The 15,063-nt window shown below is 49.1% G+C and overlaps 1 protein-coding gene across 3 annotated transcripts in view; it reads right to left on the bottom strand.

Annotated features, from left to right (window-relative positions):
• LOC134352132 (platelet-derived growth factor subunit A-like) overlaps window positions 1-15,063 on the bottom strand; it is an 83,714-nt gene that overhangs the window by 37,660 nt on the left and 30,991 nt on the right. For all 3 annotated transcript variants that reach the window (XM_063059359.1, XM_063059358.1, XM_063059356.1), the window contains exon 4: window positions 905-1,092. In XM_063059359.1, the coding sequence (XP_062915429.1) occupies window positions 905-1,092 (188 nt within the window). The remainder of the gene's footprint in view (window positions 1-904; window positions 1,093-15,063) is intronic.

Here is a 15,063-nt window from a genome sequence, read left to right as displayed (position 1 = left end):
CTGAGAGGAGAGGAGAGGAGTGGACCATAGGAGAAAGGGAAGGAGGAGGGGACCCAGTGGGTGGTGATAGGCAGCTGAGAAGAGGTAAGAGGCCAGAGTGGGGAACAGAAGTGGGGGAAAGGCAATTACTTTTACCTGAAGGAGAAATCAATATTCATGCGGGTTGGAGGCTACCCAGACAGAATGTAAATTGTTGCTCCTCCGCCCTGAAAGGTGGCCTTGTCATGGCCCAGGAGGAAGTCATTACGGCCCCACGTCAGAACGGGAATGGGAATTAAAATGTTTAGCCAACGGAAAGTTCCACTTCTGGCAGAAGGTGCTTCACAAGGTGGCCCCCCCCCCCACCCCATTTGCGACGGGTCTCACCAATGTAGCGGAGGCCACAACAGGGGCACCCGACACAACAGACAATCCCGGCAGATTCGCTGATAGGGCTGTTTAGGGCCCTGAATGGAGGTGAGGGAGGAGGTGAGTGGGCAAATGTATCACACCGGCCGCTTGCAGGGAAAAGTGCTGGGGGTGAAAGGTAAAATAACTCATTTTATTATCCAATGATGCTGTTAAGTTTCCAGAGTTTCCCCTACCCCTCCTCAGCAGCTAAACTTCTGTGGGGTATAAATGATCCTTTTTCCATTTCTTTTCCCTGTGCCAGAAACAGACAGACCATATCTTTGTTTATTTTTTTCAGAAATGTATTCTCCAGTCTTTAAAAGAACCAATTAAAATTGCTTTCAGACTTCACCAAAAGATGAACAAGATGAAGTCAAGCTATTTTTCGCATGCCCCGTGCCAAGGTGGACCGTGTCCAATTTTTTCTCCCCACTCCCCCTCCTCCCTCGGAACGAGATCACGGGCGTCTGGAGTTCGGTTACAATGCAGTCTGCACAGATCTTTTGTTTCTCACCTTGACACTTCGGTGGTGTATCCGAGAAGGCTGGCACCTAACACTGCCGGTGTTGCAGCAACCGGTGCATCGCCTGACCTCCACACAGGCTGGCCATATCATGAAGTTGGCAGATGTCGGGTCTATCTGACTGCGAGGTATTTCATAAATGACCGTCCTCGTTCGGCACACTGCAGGCACAGCTTCTTCTGAAAAGTTTGAACAAAGTCGCTTTGAGTGCTTGGCTCAAATCAAATTATAAAGACAATTTCCTTTGAACTCTCAAGACATTTTTTTATACACAGAGAAAGCATTCAGATCTTATAACCCTGCTTCAACATCAACAAAATATGAATTCTAAGCACACAGAGGAGAAATTTGTCATCAAAGCGTATTTGGAAAAGTACTGAAAACACTTTTTCACGGATTTTTTTTCCCTCTGGTTTTCCTTTCTATGTTCATTCTTCTTCCCACAGACAGTGGGAATACAGATTTGGGACTATCACATATCGAACTAGTCAGTTGTGTGTGAACCTAATTGTTCTTCACTAGTCAGGACGTCAAAGGTTATGGGGAGAAAACAGGAGAATGGGGATTGCAAGGGATCATAAATCAGCCATGATGGAAAGAAGGAGCTGATCTGATGGGCCGAATAGCCTAATTCTGCTCATATACAGTACTGTGCAAAAGTCTTGGGTGTGCGCACACACACACACACACACACACACACACACACACACACACACACACACACACATATATATATATATATGTACCTAAGACTCTTACACAGTACTGGAGTAATTTTATGTATTGCATTGTACTGCTGCCACAAAAAAAAACAAATTTCATGACATATGTGAGTGATGATAAACCTGATTCTGATAGGGGTCTCTATTGTGGACCGAGAATGGGGAGGGGACAGGGAGAGGGGAATCATGGTTGAGAAACGAGAAAGGGAGAGGGGAGGGAGTGGGAAGCACCACAGAGACATTCTGTAATGATCAATAAACCAAATGTTTGGAATCAAATGGCTCCTGGTGTCTCAGGGCTGGGTGTGTCTGCACCCAGTACTACCCAACCCCCCCGTCCCTGGCACTACTTCTCTGCCACCTGTCCCACACCCCTCCCATGATGCTCCACCCTCGCCATTCCCAATATCCTTTGCTCCCGCCAGATTTACAAGCGCACTGTCCGCTCCATGTTGACAAATACAGTACTGTGCAAAAGTCTTAGAACATAGAACATAGAAAGCCCACAGCACAATACAGGCCCTTCAGCCCACAAAGTTGCGCCGAACATGTCCCTACCTTAGGAATTACTAGGCTTACCTATAGCCCTCTATTTTACTAAGCTCCATGTACCTACCTAAATGTCTCTTAAAAGACCCTACCATATCCACCTCCACCACCGTTGCTGTCTTAAGCACCCTAGCTATAGATATGTGCCTGAGACTTTTGCATTTGACGTGAAATGCATTTTTTGCCACAGTAGTACAAAGCAACAACATAAAAATTCCTACCAATTACAATTACTAGCAATCCCAATTACTACCAAGTACTGTTTTCCAAGCTCCTGTACCTCCTCCCCAATGGCAGTAATAAGAAGGGAGCAAGTCCCAGATGGTGTGGGTCCTTAATGAAGTATGCCACCTTCACTAAGGAGATGAAGGATCCAGAGAGGGACAATTTTTTGTGCGTAGCTCCCACAGGAATCATGAAATACTCCCAATTGGAGCTACTAATCTGCAGCCACAGAGACAGAAGTACCTAACACTGTTTCACATCTAATCCTAATTTTTTAAATTCGTATTTCAGGATTTTGATTGGAACTGTCAGGACCTGCAAACCTTTGCCCCTTGATGGTAAAGTCACTTTATTCATTTAGTGATACAGCATGGAGCAGGCCATTCTGGCCCTTCGAACCACTTCACCACAACAACCCCACAACTCTGATCGGGGACGTTTTCCCTCTCTCTGATTCGCGAATGTCTGCAAAGAGAAAGGATTTCAGCTTGTATTCTGTGTACATTCTCTGATATTAAATTGAACCATCGAACCTTTGAACCCTAACCTAATCATGGAACAATTTGCAATGACCAATTAATCTATCCGGCACGTCTTTGGACTGCCAGAGGAAACCAAAGCACCTGTACATTCCATGGGGAGAGGGAACAGAAATGCTTTACAAAACGGCACCAGAATTGAACACTGAACCACGGTATAGAGAGAATGTACAAACTTCTTACAGACAGCAGTGGAACTGAACCTGAGTCACTGGCACTGTAATAGAAATCCACTTCCGTGCTGTTAGGTCCTGTTACCTCTGTACAAGGATACCTAATTCCCTTCAAACATCAACATATAACAATCGGTCAGCACTTAAGCAAGTCTCTTTTTGTTGACCAGAGTGGATGAACTCACAACTTCTTCTGTTGTACACTCAGTGGACACTTTGTTACGGACACTTGTTCGTTAATGCAAATAGATAACCAACCAAGGACTAGACAGAGTAGATGTGGAAAGGATGCTTCCCATGGTGGGAGAGTCTCGGTCAAGAGGGCACAGCCTCAGGATAGAGGGGCATCCATTCAAAACAGAGATGCGGAGAAATTTCTTTAACCAGAGGATGGTGAATTTGTGGAATTTGTTGCCACATGCAGCTGTGGAGGCCAGGTCATTGGGTGTATCTAAGGCAGAGTTTGATAGGCTCTTGATTGGACACGGCATCAAAGGTTACGGGGAGAAGGCCAGAAAATGGGGTTGAGGAGGAGGAAAAAAAGGATCAGCCATGATTGAATGGCGGAGCAGACTTGATGGGCCAAATGGCCCAATTCTGCTCCTATATCTTAAGGTCTTAATCACATGGCAGCAACTCAATGCATAAAAGCATGCAGACATGGTCAAGGAGTTCAGTTGTTGCCCAGACCAAACATCAGAATGGGGAAGAATTGTGATCTAAGTGACTTTGACTGTGGAATAATTGCTGGTGCTAGACAGGGTGGTTTGAGAATAGCTTCTGGATTTTCATGCACAACAGTCTCTAGACTTTACAGAGAATGATACGAAAATGTCTTGTTAATGAGAGAGTTTGGGGAGAATGGCCAGACTGGTCCAAGCTGACAGGAAGGTGACACTCAAATAACCACGCGTTACAACAGTGGTGTGCAGAACAGCAACACACACAGAACTCCAGCGATTTTCACGCATAACAGTCTCTACAGTTTGCAAAGACTGGTGTGAGAAAACAAGAGAAAAATGCAGTGAGCAGCAATTCTGTGGGCGAAAACACCTTGTTAATGAGGTAGATCAGAGGAGAATGGCCAGACTGGTTCAAGCTGACAGGAAGGCAACAGTAACTCAAATAACCACACGTTACAACAGAGGTGTGCAGAAGAGCATCTCTGAATACGCAACATATTGAACCTTGAAGTGAATGGACTACAGCAGCAGAAGACCACAAATATACACTCAGTAGCCATACTCTTGTTCAGTCCTTTAGATGTTTTATTTTACATTCAAGTCTTTTCTTCTTACTCTAATGACTCAAAGTCACTCTGGATTCATCGATCAGTTGGAAAGCTACTCCATGCTTCCAAATCTTTCTGCCTGCCTTTGGCACCTCTCGCTGGCTGAATACATTGGCCACCATACCAAGAGTCCTCCAATGAAACATCTTCTCCCGTCGTTTTTAACAAAGGAATTTCAAAACACCACCACAAAGAGAAGATAGATGGTATAACGGAGCTAAAGCCATATATCTGCGTAGAAATCATCGAGAAATGAGAACACCACCACAAAGAGAAGATAGATGGTATAACGGAGCTAAAGCCATATCTGCGTAGAAATCATCGAGAAATGAGAACACCACAACCTTCTTGCCATTTAGGCAGATAGCAAAAAGGATTTAAATGTCACTTTGCTATTCTTTTTGACAATGCACAATCTCCAATTATAGCTGAAGGGTTTTGGACCAGACTTAAATTACAGTCTGAAAAAACCTCCTCCAGATCATCCTCAGGAAAGGATGCTTTCTGTCTCTAAAATCAGTATCTATAACTTTTCTTTAGGAATTTCTTTAGCCAGAGAGTAGTGTATCTGTGGAAGTCTTCTTTATGTATATTTAAGGTAAAGGTTGATAGATTCTTGATTGGTCAGGGCATGAAGGGATACAGGGAGAAGGCAGGATATTGGGGCTGAGAGAAAAAAATGGATCAGCCAAAATGAAATGGCAGAGCAGACTCGATGGGCCAAATGGCCTCATTCTGCTTCTATATCTTGTGGTCTGTAGTCTTTTCCTTTGGTATTTGCCTAGGAAATCACAGCACTGAGATAACACACTCAAAATCCACAATTGTTTCCCCAAAACAGCCCAGAAATCGAAAAACCATGAGACCATAAAGTATAGGAGCAAAATTAGGCCATTCAGGTATTTCAGCCCATTGAGTCTGCTGCCATTCAATCATGCCTGATTTATTTTCTCTCTCAACCTCAATCCTTCTCCCAGTAACCACTGATGCCCTTAGTAATCAAGAAGCTATCAACCTCTGCTTTAAACATACCTAATCACTTGGCCTCCATAACTACCTGTGGCAATGAATTCCACAGATTCACCATCCTCTGGCTACTCGGGAGTAGGATTCCCTAGAAGTGCTGGAATTCTGACACAGTTCTGCAGGAAAATCTGAACAGCACTTTGATGTACACTGAAAAGGTTCCAAACGTTTCTCTGATGTCTCCTCTGCCTGGTGTGGACAAGTGTGAGGAGAAAACAAGACCAGCCATCCCACTGATCCCGTTTGCTCTCCAAAGTGCCTGCTACGAAACAGGTTCGTGCAATCCAGCCACACTGAATCTACTGGCAGCAATGATGGGCAATGGACATGTAGAGATTTACAGTAGATACAAAATTATGAAATTGTGAGGGATATAGATAGGATAAATGCAAGCAGGCTTTTCCACTGAGGTTGGGCAAGTCCAGAACTAGAGGTCATGGGGTAAGGGTGAAAGGTGAAATGTTTAAGGAGACCATGAGGGGGAACTTCTTCACTCAGAGAGAGTAAGGATAAGCTGCCAGTGGAAGTGGTGGATGCAGGTTCGATTTCAACACTTAAGAGAAATTTGGATAGGTACGTGGATGGGAGGGATATGCAGGGCTACAGTCTGGGTGCAGATCAATGAGACTCAGCAGATGAATAGTTTGGCAAGGACTAGATGGGCCAAAGAATATACTTCTGTTCACCACCTCTACTAAAGAAACTCCTCCTCATCTCTGTACTAAAAGGAATTAATCCCCACTTCCATCATTTGACCACATCACCCACCTATTATTACTGTTCATCCAGTAAGCAGCAGCATCCATGAAACATAGAGGTCCGGTTCTAACATTTAACAATGTCACTAAACCATAGTAAGTATCTTTTAAGACCATAAGGCATTGGAGCAGAATTAGGCCATTTGTCCCAGAGTCTGCTCCACTATTCCATCACGACTGATTTATTATCTCTCTCTACTCCATTCTCCTACCTCTCCCCTAAGCCTTCAATGCCCTTCCTGATCAAGAACCACAACCTTCAACACCTTTACTAATTAAGAATCTATCAACCTCTGCTTTAAATATACCCAACGATGTGTGCTCTACAGCGTCTGTGGCGATGAATTCCACAGGTTCACCACCCCCTGGCTAAGAACCCCTTCACTCTTCTGAATCAAGTTTGATAAAGTACTTTTCTGCAAAACAGCACATGAAAAGAGGCATTGGACTAACAGTGGATGTATCTGACACATATACAGGAGCTCCAAAGGAGGGAGGAAACACAAGTATACTACCTATGCATGTGTATAAACCCATGAATACTGCCTCACTATTTCTGTTCTATATTTACACTATTCATTTCTTTTATATATATATATATATATAGAGAGAGAGAGAGAGAGAGAGAGAGAGAGAGAGAGCGAGCGAGAGAACGAACGCGCGCGCACATGGCCAAGTGGTTAAGGCATTGGACTAGCGACCTGAAGGTCGTGAGTTCGAGCCCTAGCCGAGGGAACATGTTGTGTCCTTGAGCAAGGCACTTAATTACAATTGCTCTGCGACGACACTGGTGCCAAGTTGTATGGGTCCTAATGCCCTTCCCTTGGACAACATCGGTGTCGTGGAGAGGGGAAACTTGCAGCATGGGCAACTGCTGGTCTTCCATACAACCTTGCCCAGGCCTGCGCCCTGGAGAGTGAAGACTTTCCAAGCGCAGAACCATGGTCTCGCAAGACTAACGGATGCCTTTACTATATATATAGCAGCATGATGGAGATACGTCTCTAACAAAGGAGGTGTAAGGTGCTCCTTCCCTCCACTAGCCCGCAGGTCACCCTTGAGCGAGGTGCAGAAACTGGGAGCAGGTGTTGAATGGTCGTACGAGCAGCTGGTGCACATCACAAGTCCTGGTTATGTGACCACCGACACCAGACAGACAATCTCTGAAGAGTATTGATAATGACTGGGGTCACCCGTCTTGTAAAGTCACTGCCCAGAAGAAGGCAATGGCCAACCACTATGCAGAAAAATTTGCCATGGTCATAGACTATGATTGCCCACATCATATGACATGGCACATGAAGAACAAACGATTGTAATTAATAGTATATTTTATGTATTGCACTGTACTACTGCGACAAGTTTCATGACATATGTCTATGATAATAAACCTGATTTCAATTCTGACTCTGAGTGTGAGTAATTCTTTCCAAAACAATAACCTCTTATAGTAATTCTGGCGCTGCACATGTGCCTGGAAGGAGCTCGTGGCCCGAATGTGCTCATAGCCTCAGGAGAAGCTTCCAAGAAGGGCTCGGTTCTAGGAAACACCCACTTCACTCAGTGTAAAATCCAGCTGGCCTCTAGTGCAGGGAAATTGAGCTCTTACACCACCTGTGTAGTGGCGACACAAGTACTCCAGTCGAGTATGATGTTGTCCTAAAGGGTTGGATATCGATGGGTCCTCAGGTGGCTGTAGAGGCTGATCCAGGATCCACATATTCCAGTGCCGTAAGGGCAAGTGTAAGTGGGGTCTGTGGCTCGATCTTTTGTTTTATCTGTCTTTTCTTTCGTAGCTGCCACTTGTTCTCTGTGGCACAGCAGAGGTCCCTCTCATGTACAGTAACTCCTTCCTGAACATATTTCCTCCAGGTATAACTACTGAGTGAAACGTCTTCCCAGATTTTAGGTGTAATGTTGAATTTCTTCAGGCTGATTTTGATGTTACTTTTGAAACATTTCCTTTGCCCACCAGGGGACCTTCATTCAACTGGGAGTAAAAGATCTGTTCAGGGAGACGTGATGACATGATCTATCCATTGCAGCTGGTGTTCCTTGATCGTGGTGGAGATGCTGTTCATATTGGCCTCCTCCAGTACGCTGGTGTTAGCGCATCTGAACTTCCAAACAATTGTCAAAATCTTACGTAGGGAGTTTATGAGTTATTGTACCAGAATTGCGTAGCAGAGCACATCCCAAAACTCAGGCAAAGGTGCATGAGCTGAACTCAGAGATGCCATTGCCACACTTCAAAGAATACAGTTTCACGCTGCTGTCCTACCCCGCAGCCATCTTTCTAGGCAGGGAAAGCAATAATAAATAAGCCACGATCGAATGGCGGAGCGGACTCGATGGGCCGTATGGCCTTATCCTGCTCGTATGTCTTACGGAAACTGCAGACCCAGTGGAAAAGGTCCAGCAAGTCAAGAGTTCAAGGCCTGACGTTCGGAATCCTGTCATCAGCGAGACTAGAATTCAAGGCCTGGTGTTCAGGGTTCTGTCATCAGCGAGCCCAGAGTTTGACACCTGGAGCTCAGGATCCCATTACCAGTGAGTTTGAAGTTCAAAGCTTGGGGTCTCAACTTTAGCGAGTCCATAGTTCAAGACCTGGAGTTTGGGGTCTTGTACAGAGTTCAAGGCCTGGAGTTCAGTGTCCTGTCATCAGCGAGTACAAAGTTTGAGGCCTGGAGTATGAGGTCCCATCATCGGTGAGTCCAGAGTTCGTGGCCTGGAGTTCAGAAGCCCATTATCAACTAGTCTGCCGTTTGAGAGCTGGAATTCAGGGTCCCATCATCAGTGGGATCTGGGATCGATATCGAAGATCAAAGTCTGAAGGCCAGCCAGAAGTCATTTGGTGACACTTGCTGGGTACATCTTTCGGTCATGTTGGTTGTTGATGCAAATGACACATTTCACCATATGTTTCAATATACACATGATAAATAAATGAATCTGAATAGGTTCAACATTTTATACACAAAATTATGAGGGATATAGATTGGGTAAATGCAAGCGAGCTTTTTCCCCACTGAAGTCAGATAGGACTACGACTAGAGCTCATAGGTTAAGGGTGGAAGGTGGAAAGTTTAAAGGGACCATGAGGGGAAACTTCTTCACTCACAAGGTTGTGACAGTGTGGAACGAACTGCCAGCACAAGTGGTGCATGCAAACTCGATTTCAATGGTTAAGTGAAGCTTGGATATAGGGATATGGATGGCTATGGTCCGGACACAGGTCGATGGGAGCAGGCAGTTTAAACGGTTTGGCATGGACTAGACAGGCCGAAGAGCCTGTTTCTTTGCTGTACTTTTCTATGACTCACTGGAATTAAGAGGAATGAGGGAGGGATCTCATTTAAACCTACCAAATATTGAATGGCCGAGATGGAGCTGAGGTAGAGAGGGTATTTTCAACAGCAGGAGAGTCCAGGACCAGAGGGCACAGCCTTAGAATAGAAGGATGCCCTTTTAGAACAGAGATGAGGAGGAATAAGCCAGAGATGAAGATTAAAGACAAAAGTTAGCTTTATTTTCACGTGTACATGAAACATGCAGTAAAATCCATAATTTGCATCGAGAATAGGCTGGAGGCAGCCCACAAGTGTTCCAACGTAGCAGCCCACAACTTACTAACCCTAACCCATACGTCTCTGGGTTGTGGGAGGAAATCAGAGAACCCGGAGGAAATCCACGCAGTCACGGGGAGAACAAGGAAACTCCTTACAGCCAGTGGTGCTGAAAGTGTTACGCCTAGTAAATCTCTGAATTCATTGCCACAGACGAGGCCAAATATTTGCGGAACCCTTTATTCGTAAGGACTCCAAAGGATACCAGGAGAAGGCAGAAGTATGGGGTTGAGAGGGAAATTAAGTCAACCACGATGGGATGGCGGAGCAGACTCAGTGGGCTGAATGGCCAATTCTGCTCCTGTGTCTTATGGAAGTATCACTCACAACACGCTGGAGGAACTCAGCAGGTCAGGCAGCAGCAGTGGAAACGATGAGTCGACGTTTCGGGCCGGAACCCTTCGTCAGGACTGAAGAAAGAAGGTGGGGGGAGGGTTGGAAGAAGGCTGGTAGGTTCAGTTGAAAAACCAGTAATGTGAAAGACAAAGGGGTGGGGGAGGGGAAGCAGGGAGGTGATAGGCAGAAAACAATGGGTAGTAGAAGAAGGAGGCAGAACCAAGAGGGTGGTGATAGGCAGCTGGAGGAGGGGGCACAGTGAAATAGGGATAGAGGAAGGGAGGGGGAGGGAATTACCGGAAGTTGGAGAATTCTATGTTCATACCAAGGAGCTGGAGACTACCTAGACAGTATATGAGGTGTTGCTCCTCCAACCTGAGTTTAGCCTCATCATGGCAGTAGAGGAGGCCATGTACGGACATATCTGAATGGGAGTGGGAAGCAGAGTTGAAGTGGGTGGCTACCGGGAGATCCAGTCTGTTTTGGCAGACGGAGTGGAGGTGCTTTTATGGAAGCATACCTGATCACTTAAAGCCGACAAATATTTGAATTTCAGTCTCCCGTGGGTTAACATTGGTTAGATGTAGCTGCCTTTATTTAGATAAGAGAGGAGTGGAAAGTGACTTAAGACCATAAAACCATAAGACACAGGAGCAGAATTGGGCCATTCAGCATGATCAGGAAGGTTTCACTCTGAAGAAGGTGCCTGACTTTCAGTGACACCCATCTAAGTAAACAAAGTAATTTTTATGGGACTGTAGCGATGTGCTACACACAGCGCTAGAATAACCACACGGAGTCGGTGAGTTGGAGTTGCAATGAAAGAGGTTTATTCAAACTTTGCGGCCTGCTTTAAAGCCTTCCCGTTCCCGCCCTTTTTGCTGCCGGCCCTCTGCCCGCGCGCGCTGTTTCGTGAGCCGGTTCGTGGGTGTCAGAAAGTGGGTCGCCACATAACCCCCCCCCCCAGAACCAGCGATACCTCCTCCAATGTCCACAGTCTGGATCGGCCTCTGTTTGGGAGGTCTGCCCCTGCGCTGCGGTGCCTGAGCCTGGACCGGCTGCGCCAAGTCCACATGGGCCGGTTTGAGTCGGTCCACCGTGAAAACCTCCTCTCTCCCCCCAATGTCCAGCACGAACGTGAACCCGTTGTTGCTGATCACCTTAAACGGCCCCTCGTAGGGCCGCTGTAGCGGTGCCCGGTGTCCGCCCCGTCGTACAAAAAGAAACTTACAGTTCTGCAGGTCTTTGGGTACGCAGGTCGGGCTCTGTCCGTGCTGTGAAGTGGGTATGGGCGCCAGGTTACCGAGCCTCTCCCGTAGTCTGTCCAGGACTGCCGTGGGTTCTTCCTCATGCCCCCTTGGGGCTGGTATGAACTCTCCTGGGACGACCAGGGGCGCGCCGTACGCCAACTCGGCCGACGAGGTGTGTAGATCCTCTTTGGGCGCCGTGCGGATTCCGAGCAGGACCCAGGGAAGTTCGTCCACCCAGTTAGGCCCCTCCAGGCGGGCCATGAGAGCCAATTTCAGGTGACGGTGGAAGCGCTCCACTAGTCCGTTCGACTGTGGGTGGTAGGCAGTTGTGTGGTGTAGCTGTGTTCCTAAAAGTCTGGCCATAGCCGACCACAGGCTGGAGGTGAACTGGGCGCCTCTGTCGGAGGTAATGTGGGCCGGTACCCCGAAGCGTGCTACCCAGGTTGCGATCAGTGCTCAGGCGCAGGATTCGGAGGTGGTGTCGCTGAGCGGGACTGCCTCTGGCCATCTGGTGAACCGGTCTACCATAGTTAGGAGGTACCACGCTCCTCGTGACACTGGCAGGGGCCCCACGATATCCACATGGATGTGGTCGAACCTCCGGCGGGTGGGTTCGAACCGCTGCGGTGGAGCCTTGGTGTGCCGCTGCACCTTGGCCGTTTGGCACTGCATACACGTTTTGGCCCATTCACTGACCTGTCTACGAAGTCCATGCCACACGAACCTGTTGGAGACCAGCCGGACAGTTGTCCTGATGGAGGGGTGCACTAAGTTGTGAATGGATTCGAACACCCGCCGCCGCCAGGCTGCTGGGACGACGGGGCGGGGTTGGCCGGTAGCTACGTCACATAGTAGGGTCCTCTCACCTGGGCCTACGGGGAGGTCTTGTAGCTGCAAACCGGAGACTGCAGTCCTGTAACTGGGGATCTCAGCGTCTGCCTGCTGTGCCTCTGCCAGCGCTGCATAGTCCACCCCCTGGGACAGGGCCTGTATGGTAGGTCTGGAAAGTGCATCCACCACGACGTTGTTCTTTCCAGAGACATGCCGGATGTCCGTCGTGTACTCTGAGATGTAGGACAGATGTCGCTGCTGGCGGGACAACCAGGGGTCGGACACCTTAATGAATGCAAAGGTAAGCGGTTTGTGGTCTGTGAACGCGGTGAAGGGCCTACCTTCTAAGAAGTACCTGAAATGCCGGATTGCCAGGTATAGTGCCAATAGCTCCCAGTCGAAAGCACTGCATTTGAGTTCGGGTGGTCGTAGGTGTTTGCTGAAGAACGCCAGGGGTTGCCAGCGACCCTCGATGAGTTGTTCCAGCACTCCACCGACTGCTGTGTTGGATGCGTCCACCGTGAGGGCAGTAGGAACGTCCGTTCTGGGGTGCACTAGCATCGCGGCGTTTGCCAAGGCTTCTTTGGTTTTAACGAAAGCGGTTGCGGCCTCTTCGTTCCAGGTAATGTCCTTGCCCTTACCCGACATTAGAGTGAACAAGGGGCGCATGGTTCGGGCTGCTGAGGGGAGGAAACGGTGGTAGAAATTCACCATACCCACGAATTCCTGCAAGCATTTGATTGTGTTGGGTCGGGGGAAGTGGCGGACCGCGTCTACCTTGGCGGGCAGCAGGGTTGCCCCATCTTTAGTAATCCTGTGGCCCAGGAAGTCGATGGTGTCGAGTCCGAACTGGCATTTGGCTGGATTGATTGTAAGGCCGAATTCACTCAGGCGGGAGTAGAGCTGGCGGAGGTGGGACAGATGCTCCTGCCGACTACTGCTGGCTATGAGGATGTCGTCCAAATAGATGAATGCAAAGTCCAGGTCGCGTCCCACCGCGTCCATTAGCCACTGGAAAGTCTGTGCGGCGTTCTTTAGACCAAACGGCATTCGGAGGAATTCGAAAAGTCCGAACGGGGTGATAAGTGCTGTTTTGGGGATGTCGTCCGGATGTACAGGGATTTGATGGTATCCCCGGACGAGGTCTACCTTGGAAAAGATCCTTGCGCCGTGTAGGTTTGCTGCGAAGTCTTGAATGTGCGGCACAGGGTAGCGGTCTGGCGTTGTAGCCTCGTTCAGTCTGCGGTAGTCACCGCATGGTCTCCAGCCCCCCGTTGCCTTGGGCACCATGTGAAGGGGGGAGGCCCATGGGCTGTCGGACCGTCGTATGATCCCTAATTCCTCCATCTTCTTGAACTCCTCCTTCGCCAGTGGAAGCTTGTCCGGGGGAAGCCTTCGAGCATGGGCGTGGAGGGGTGGTCCCTGGGTCGGGATGTGGTGCTGTACTCCGTGTCTGGGCATGGCTGCCGTGAACTGCGGTGTCAGCACTGATGGGAAATCCGCCAGGACCCTGGTGAATTCATCGTCAGACAGCGTGATGGAGTCCAGGTGTGGGGCTGGCAACTGTGCTTCACCCAGGGAGAACGTCTGAAAAGTCTTGGCGTGGACTAATCGCTTCCCTTGCAAGTCGACCAGCAGGCTGTGGGCTCGTAGAAAATCCACCCCCAGGAGTGGTTGGGCCACGGCGGCCAGTGTGAAGTCCCACGTGAACCGGCTGGAGCTGAACTGTAGCCGCACCGTGCGGGTGCCGTAGGTTTGCATTGTGCTGCCATTAGCGGCCCTCAGGGTGGGTCCCGGCTCTCTGTTGCGGGTGTCGTAACTCGTTGGGAGGTAAGACGCTGATCTCCGCTCCGGTGTCGACCAAAAAGCGGCGTCCCGACTGCTTGTCCCAGACGTACAGGAGGCTGTCCTGATGGCCAGCCGCCGTAGCGATCGGCAGCGGCTGGGCCTTGGCGTTTCCCGGGAATTTGCAGGGCGGTCTGCAGCGGCGGGCCTCCATGCCCCACCGCTGGTGGTAGAAACACCATTGTTCGTTGGGCTCCTCACTCCCGTCGCCGGGTTTTGTAGGCTCTGCTGCCGGGCCCAGTCTGGTCTGTCGTTGGGCACGCGGCTTGGTGATCTGTGCGACGGATGCCCCTCTCTCCTTCCTGGCATTCCACAGCACATCTGCTCGGGCCGCCACCTCCCGGGGTTTGCTGATCTGCGTCGGACAGCAGCAGGCATATGTCCTCGGGCAGTTGCTCTAGGAACGCCTGCTCAAACATGAGGCAGGGTTTGTGTCCTTCAGCCAGGGCCAGCATCTCGTTCATTAATGCTGACGGCGGCCTGTCTCCCAAACCATCCAGGTGCATTAAGTGGCGTGCTCGTTCGCGCCGTGAGAGTCCGAAAGTCCTTATGATCAGGGCCTTGAATGCCGTGTATTTGCCGTCCTCTGGGGGCGACTGTATAAACTCCTCAACTTGTGCAGCAGTCTCCTGGTCGAGGGAGCTCAGCACGTAGCAGTAGCGAGTGGACTCCGAGGTTATCTGCTGAATGTGGAACTGTGCTTCTGCTTGTTCGAACCACAAATGGGGCCGCAGCGTCCAGAAGCCTGGCAGTTCCAACGAAACTGCGTGAACAGATGCAGCGTCGGTCATCTCTGGTCCAAATATCGTTAGGGCCGTCGGGGTCACCAATTGTAGCGATGTGCTACACACAGCGCTAGAATAACCACACGGAGTCGGTGAGTTGGAATTGCGATGAAAGAGGTTTATTCAAACTTCGCAGCCCGCTTTAAAGCCTTCCCGTTCCCACCCTTTTTGCTGCTGGCCCTCTGCCCGCGCGC

The sequence above is a fragment of the Mobula hypostoma genome, chromosome 9 (assembly GCF_963921235.1).
Source record: "Mobula hypostoma chromosome 9, sMobHyp1.1, whole genome shotgun sequence".
Classification (NCBI taxonomy): domain Eukaryota; kingdom Metazoa; phylum Chordata; class Chondrichthyes; order Myliobatiformes; family Myliobatidae; genus Mobula; species Mobula hypostoma.
Note: the sequence above shows the minus strand (reverse complement) of the source record. Positions and strands in the feature narration are given on the sequence as shown.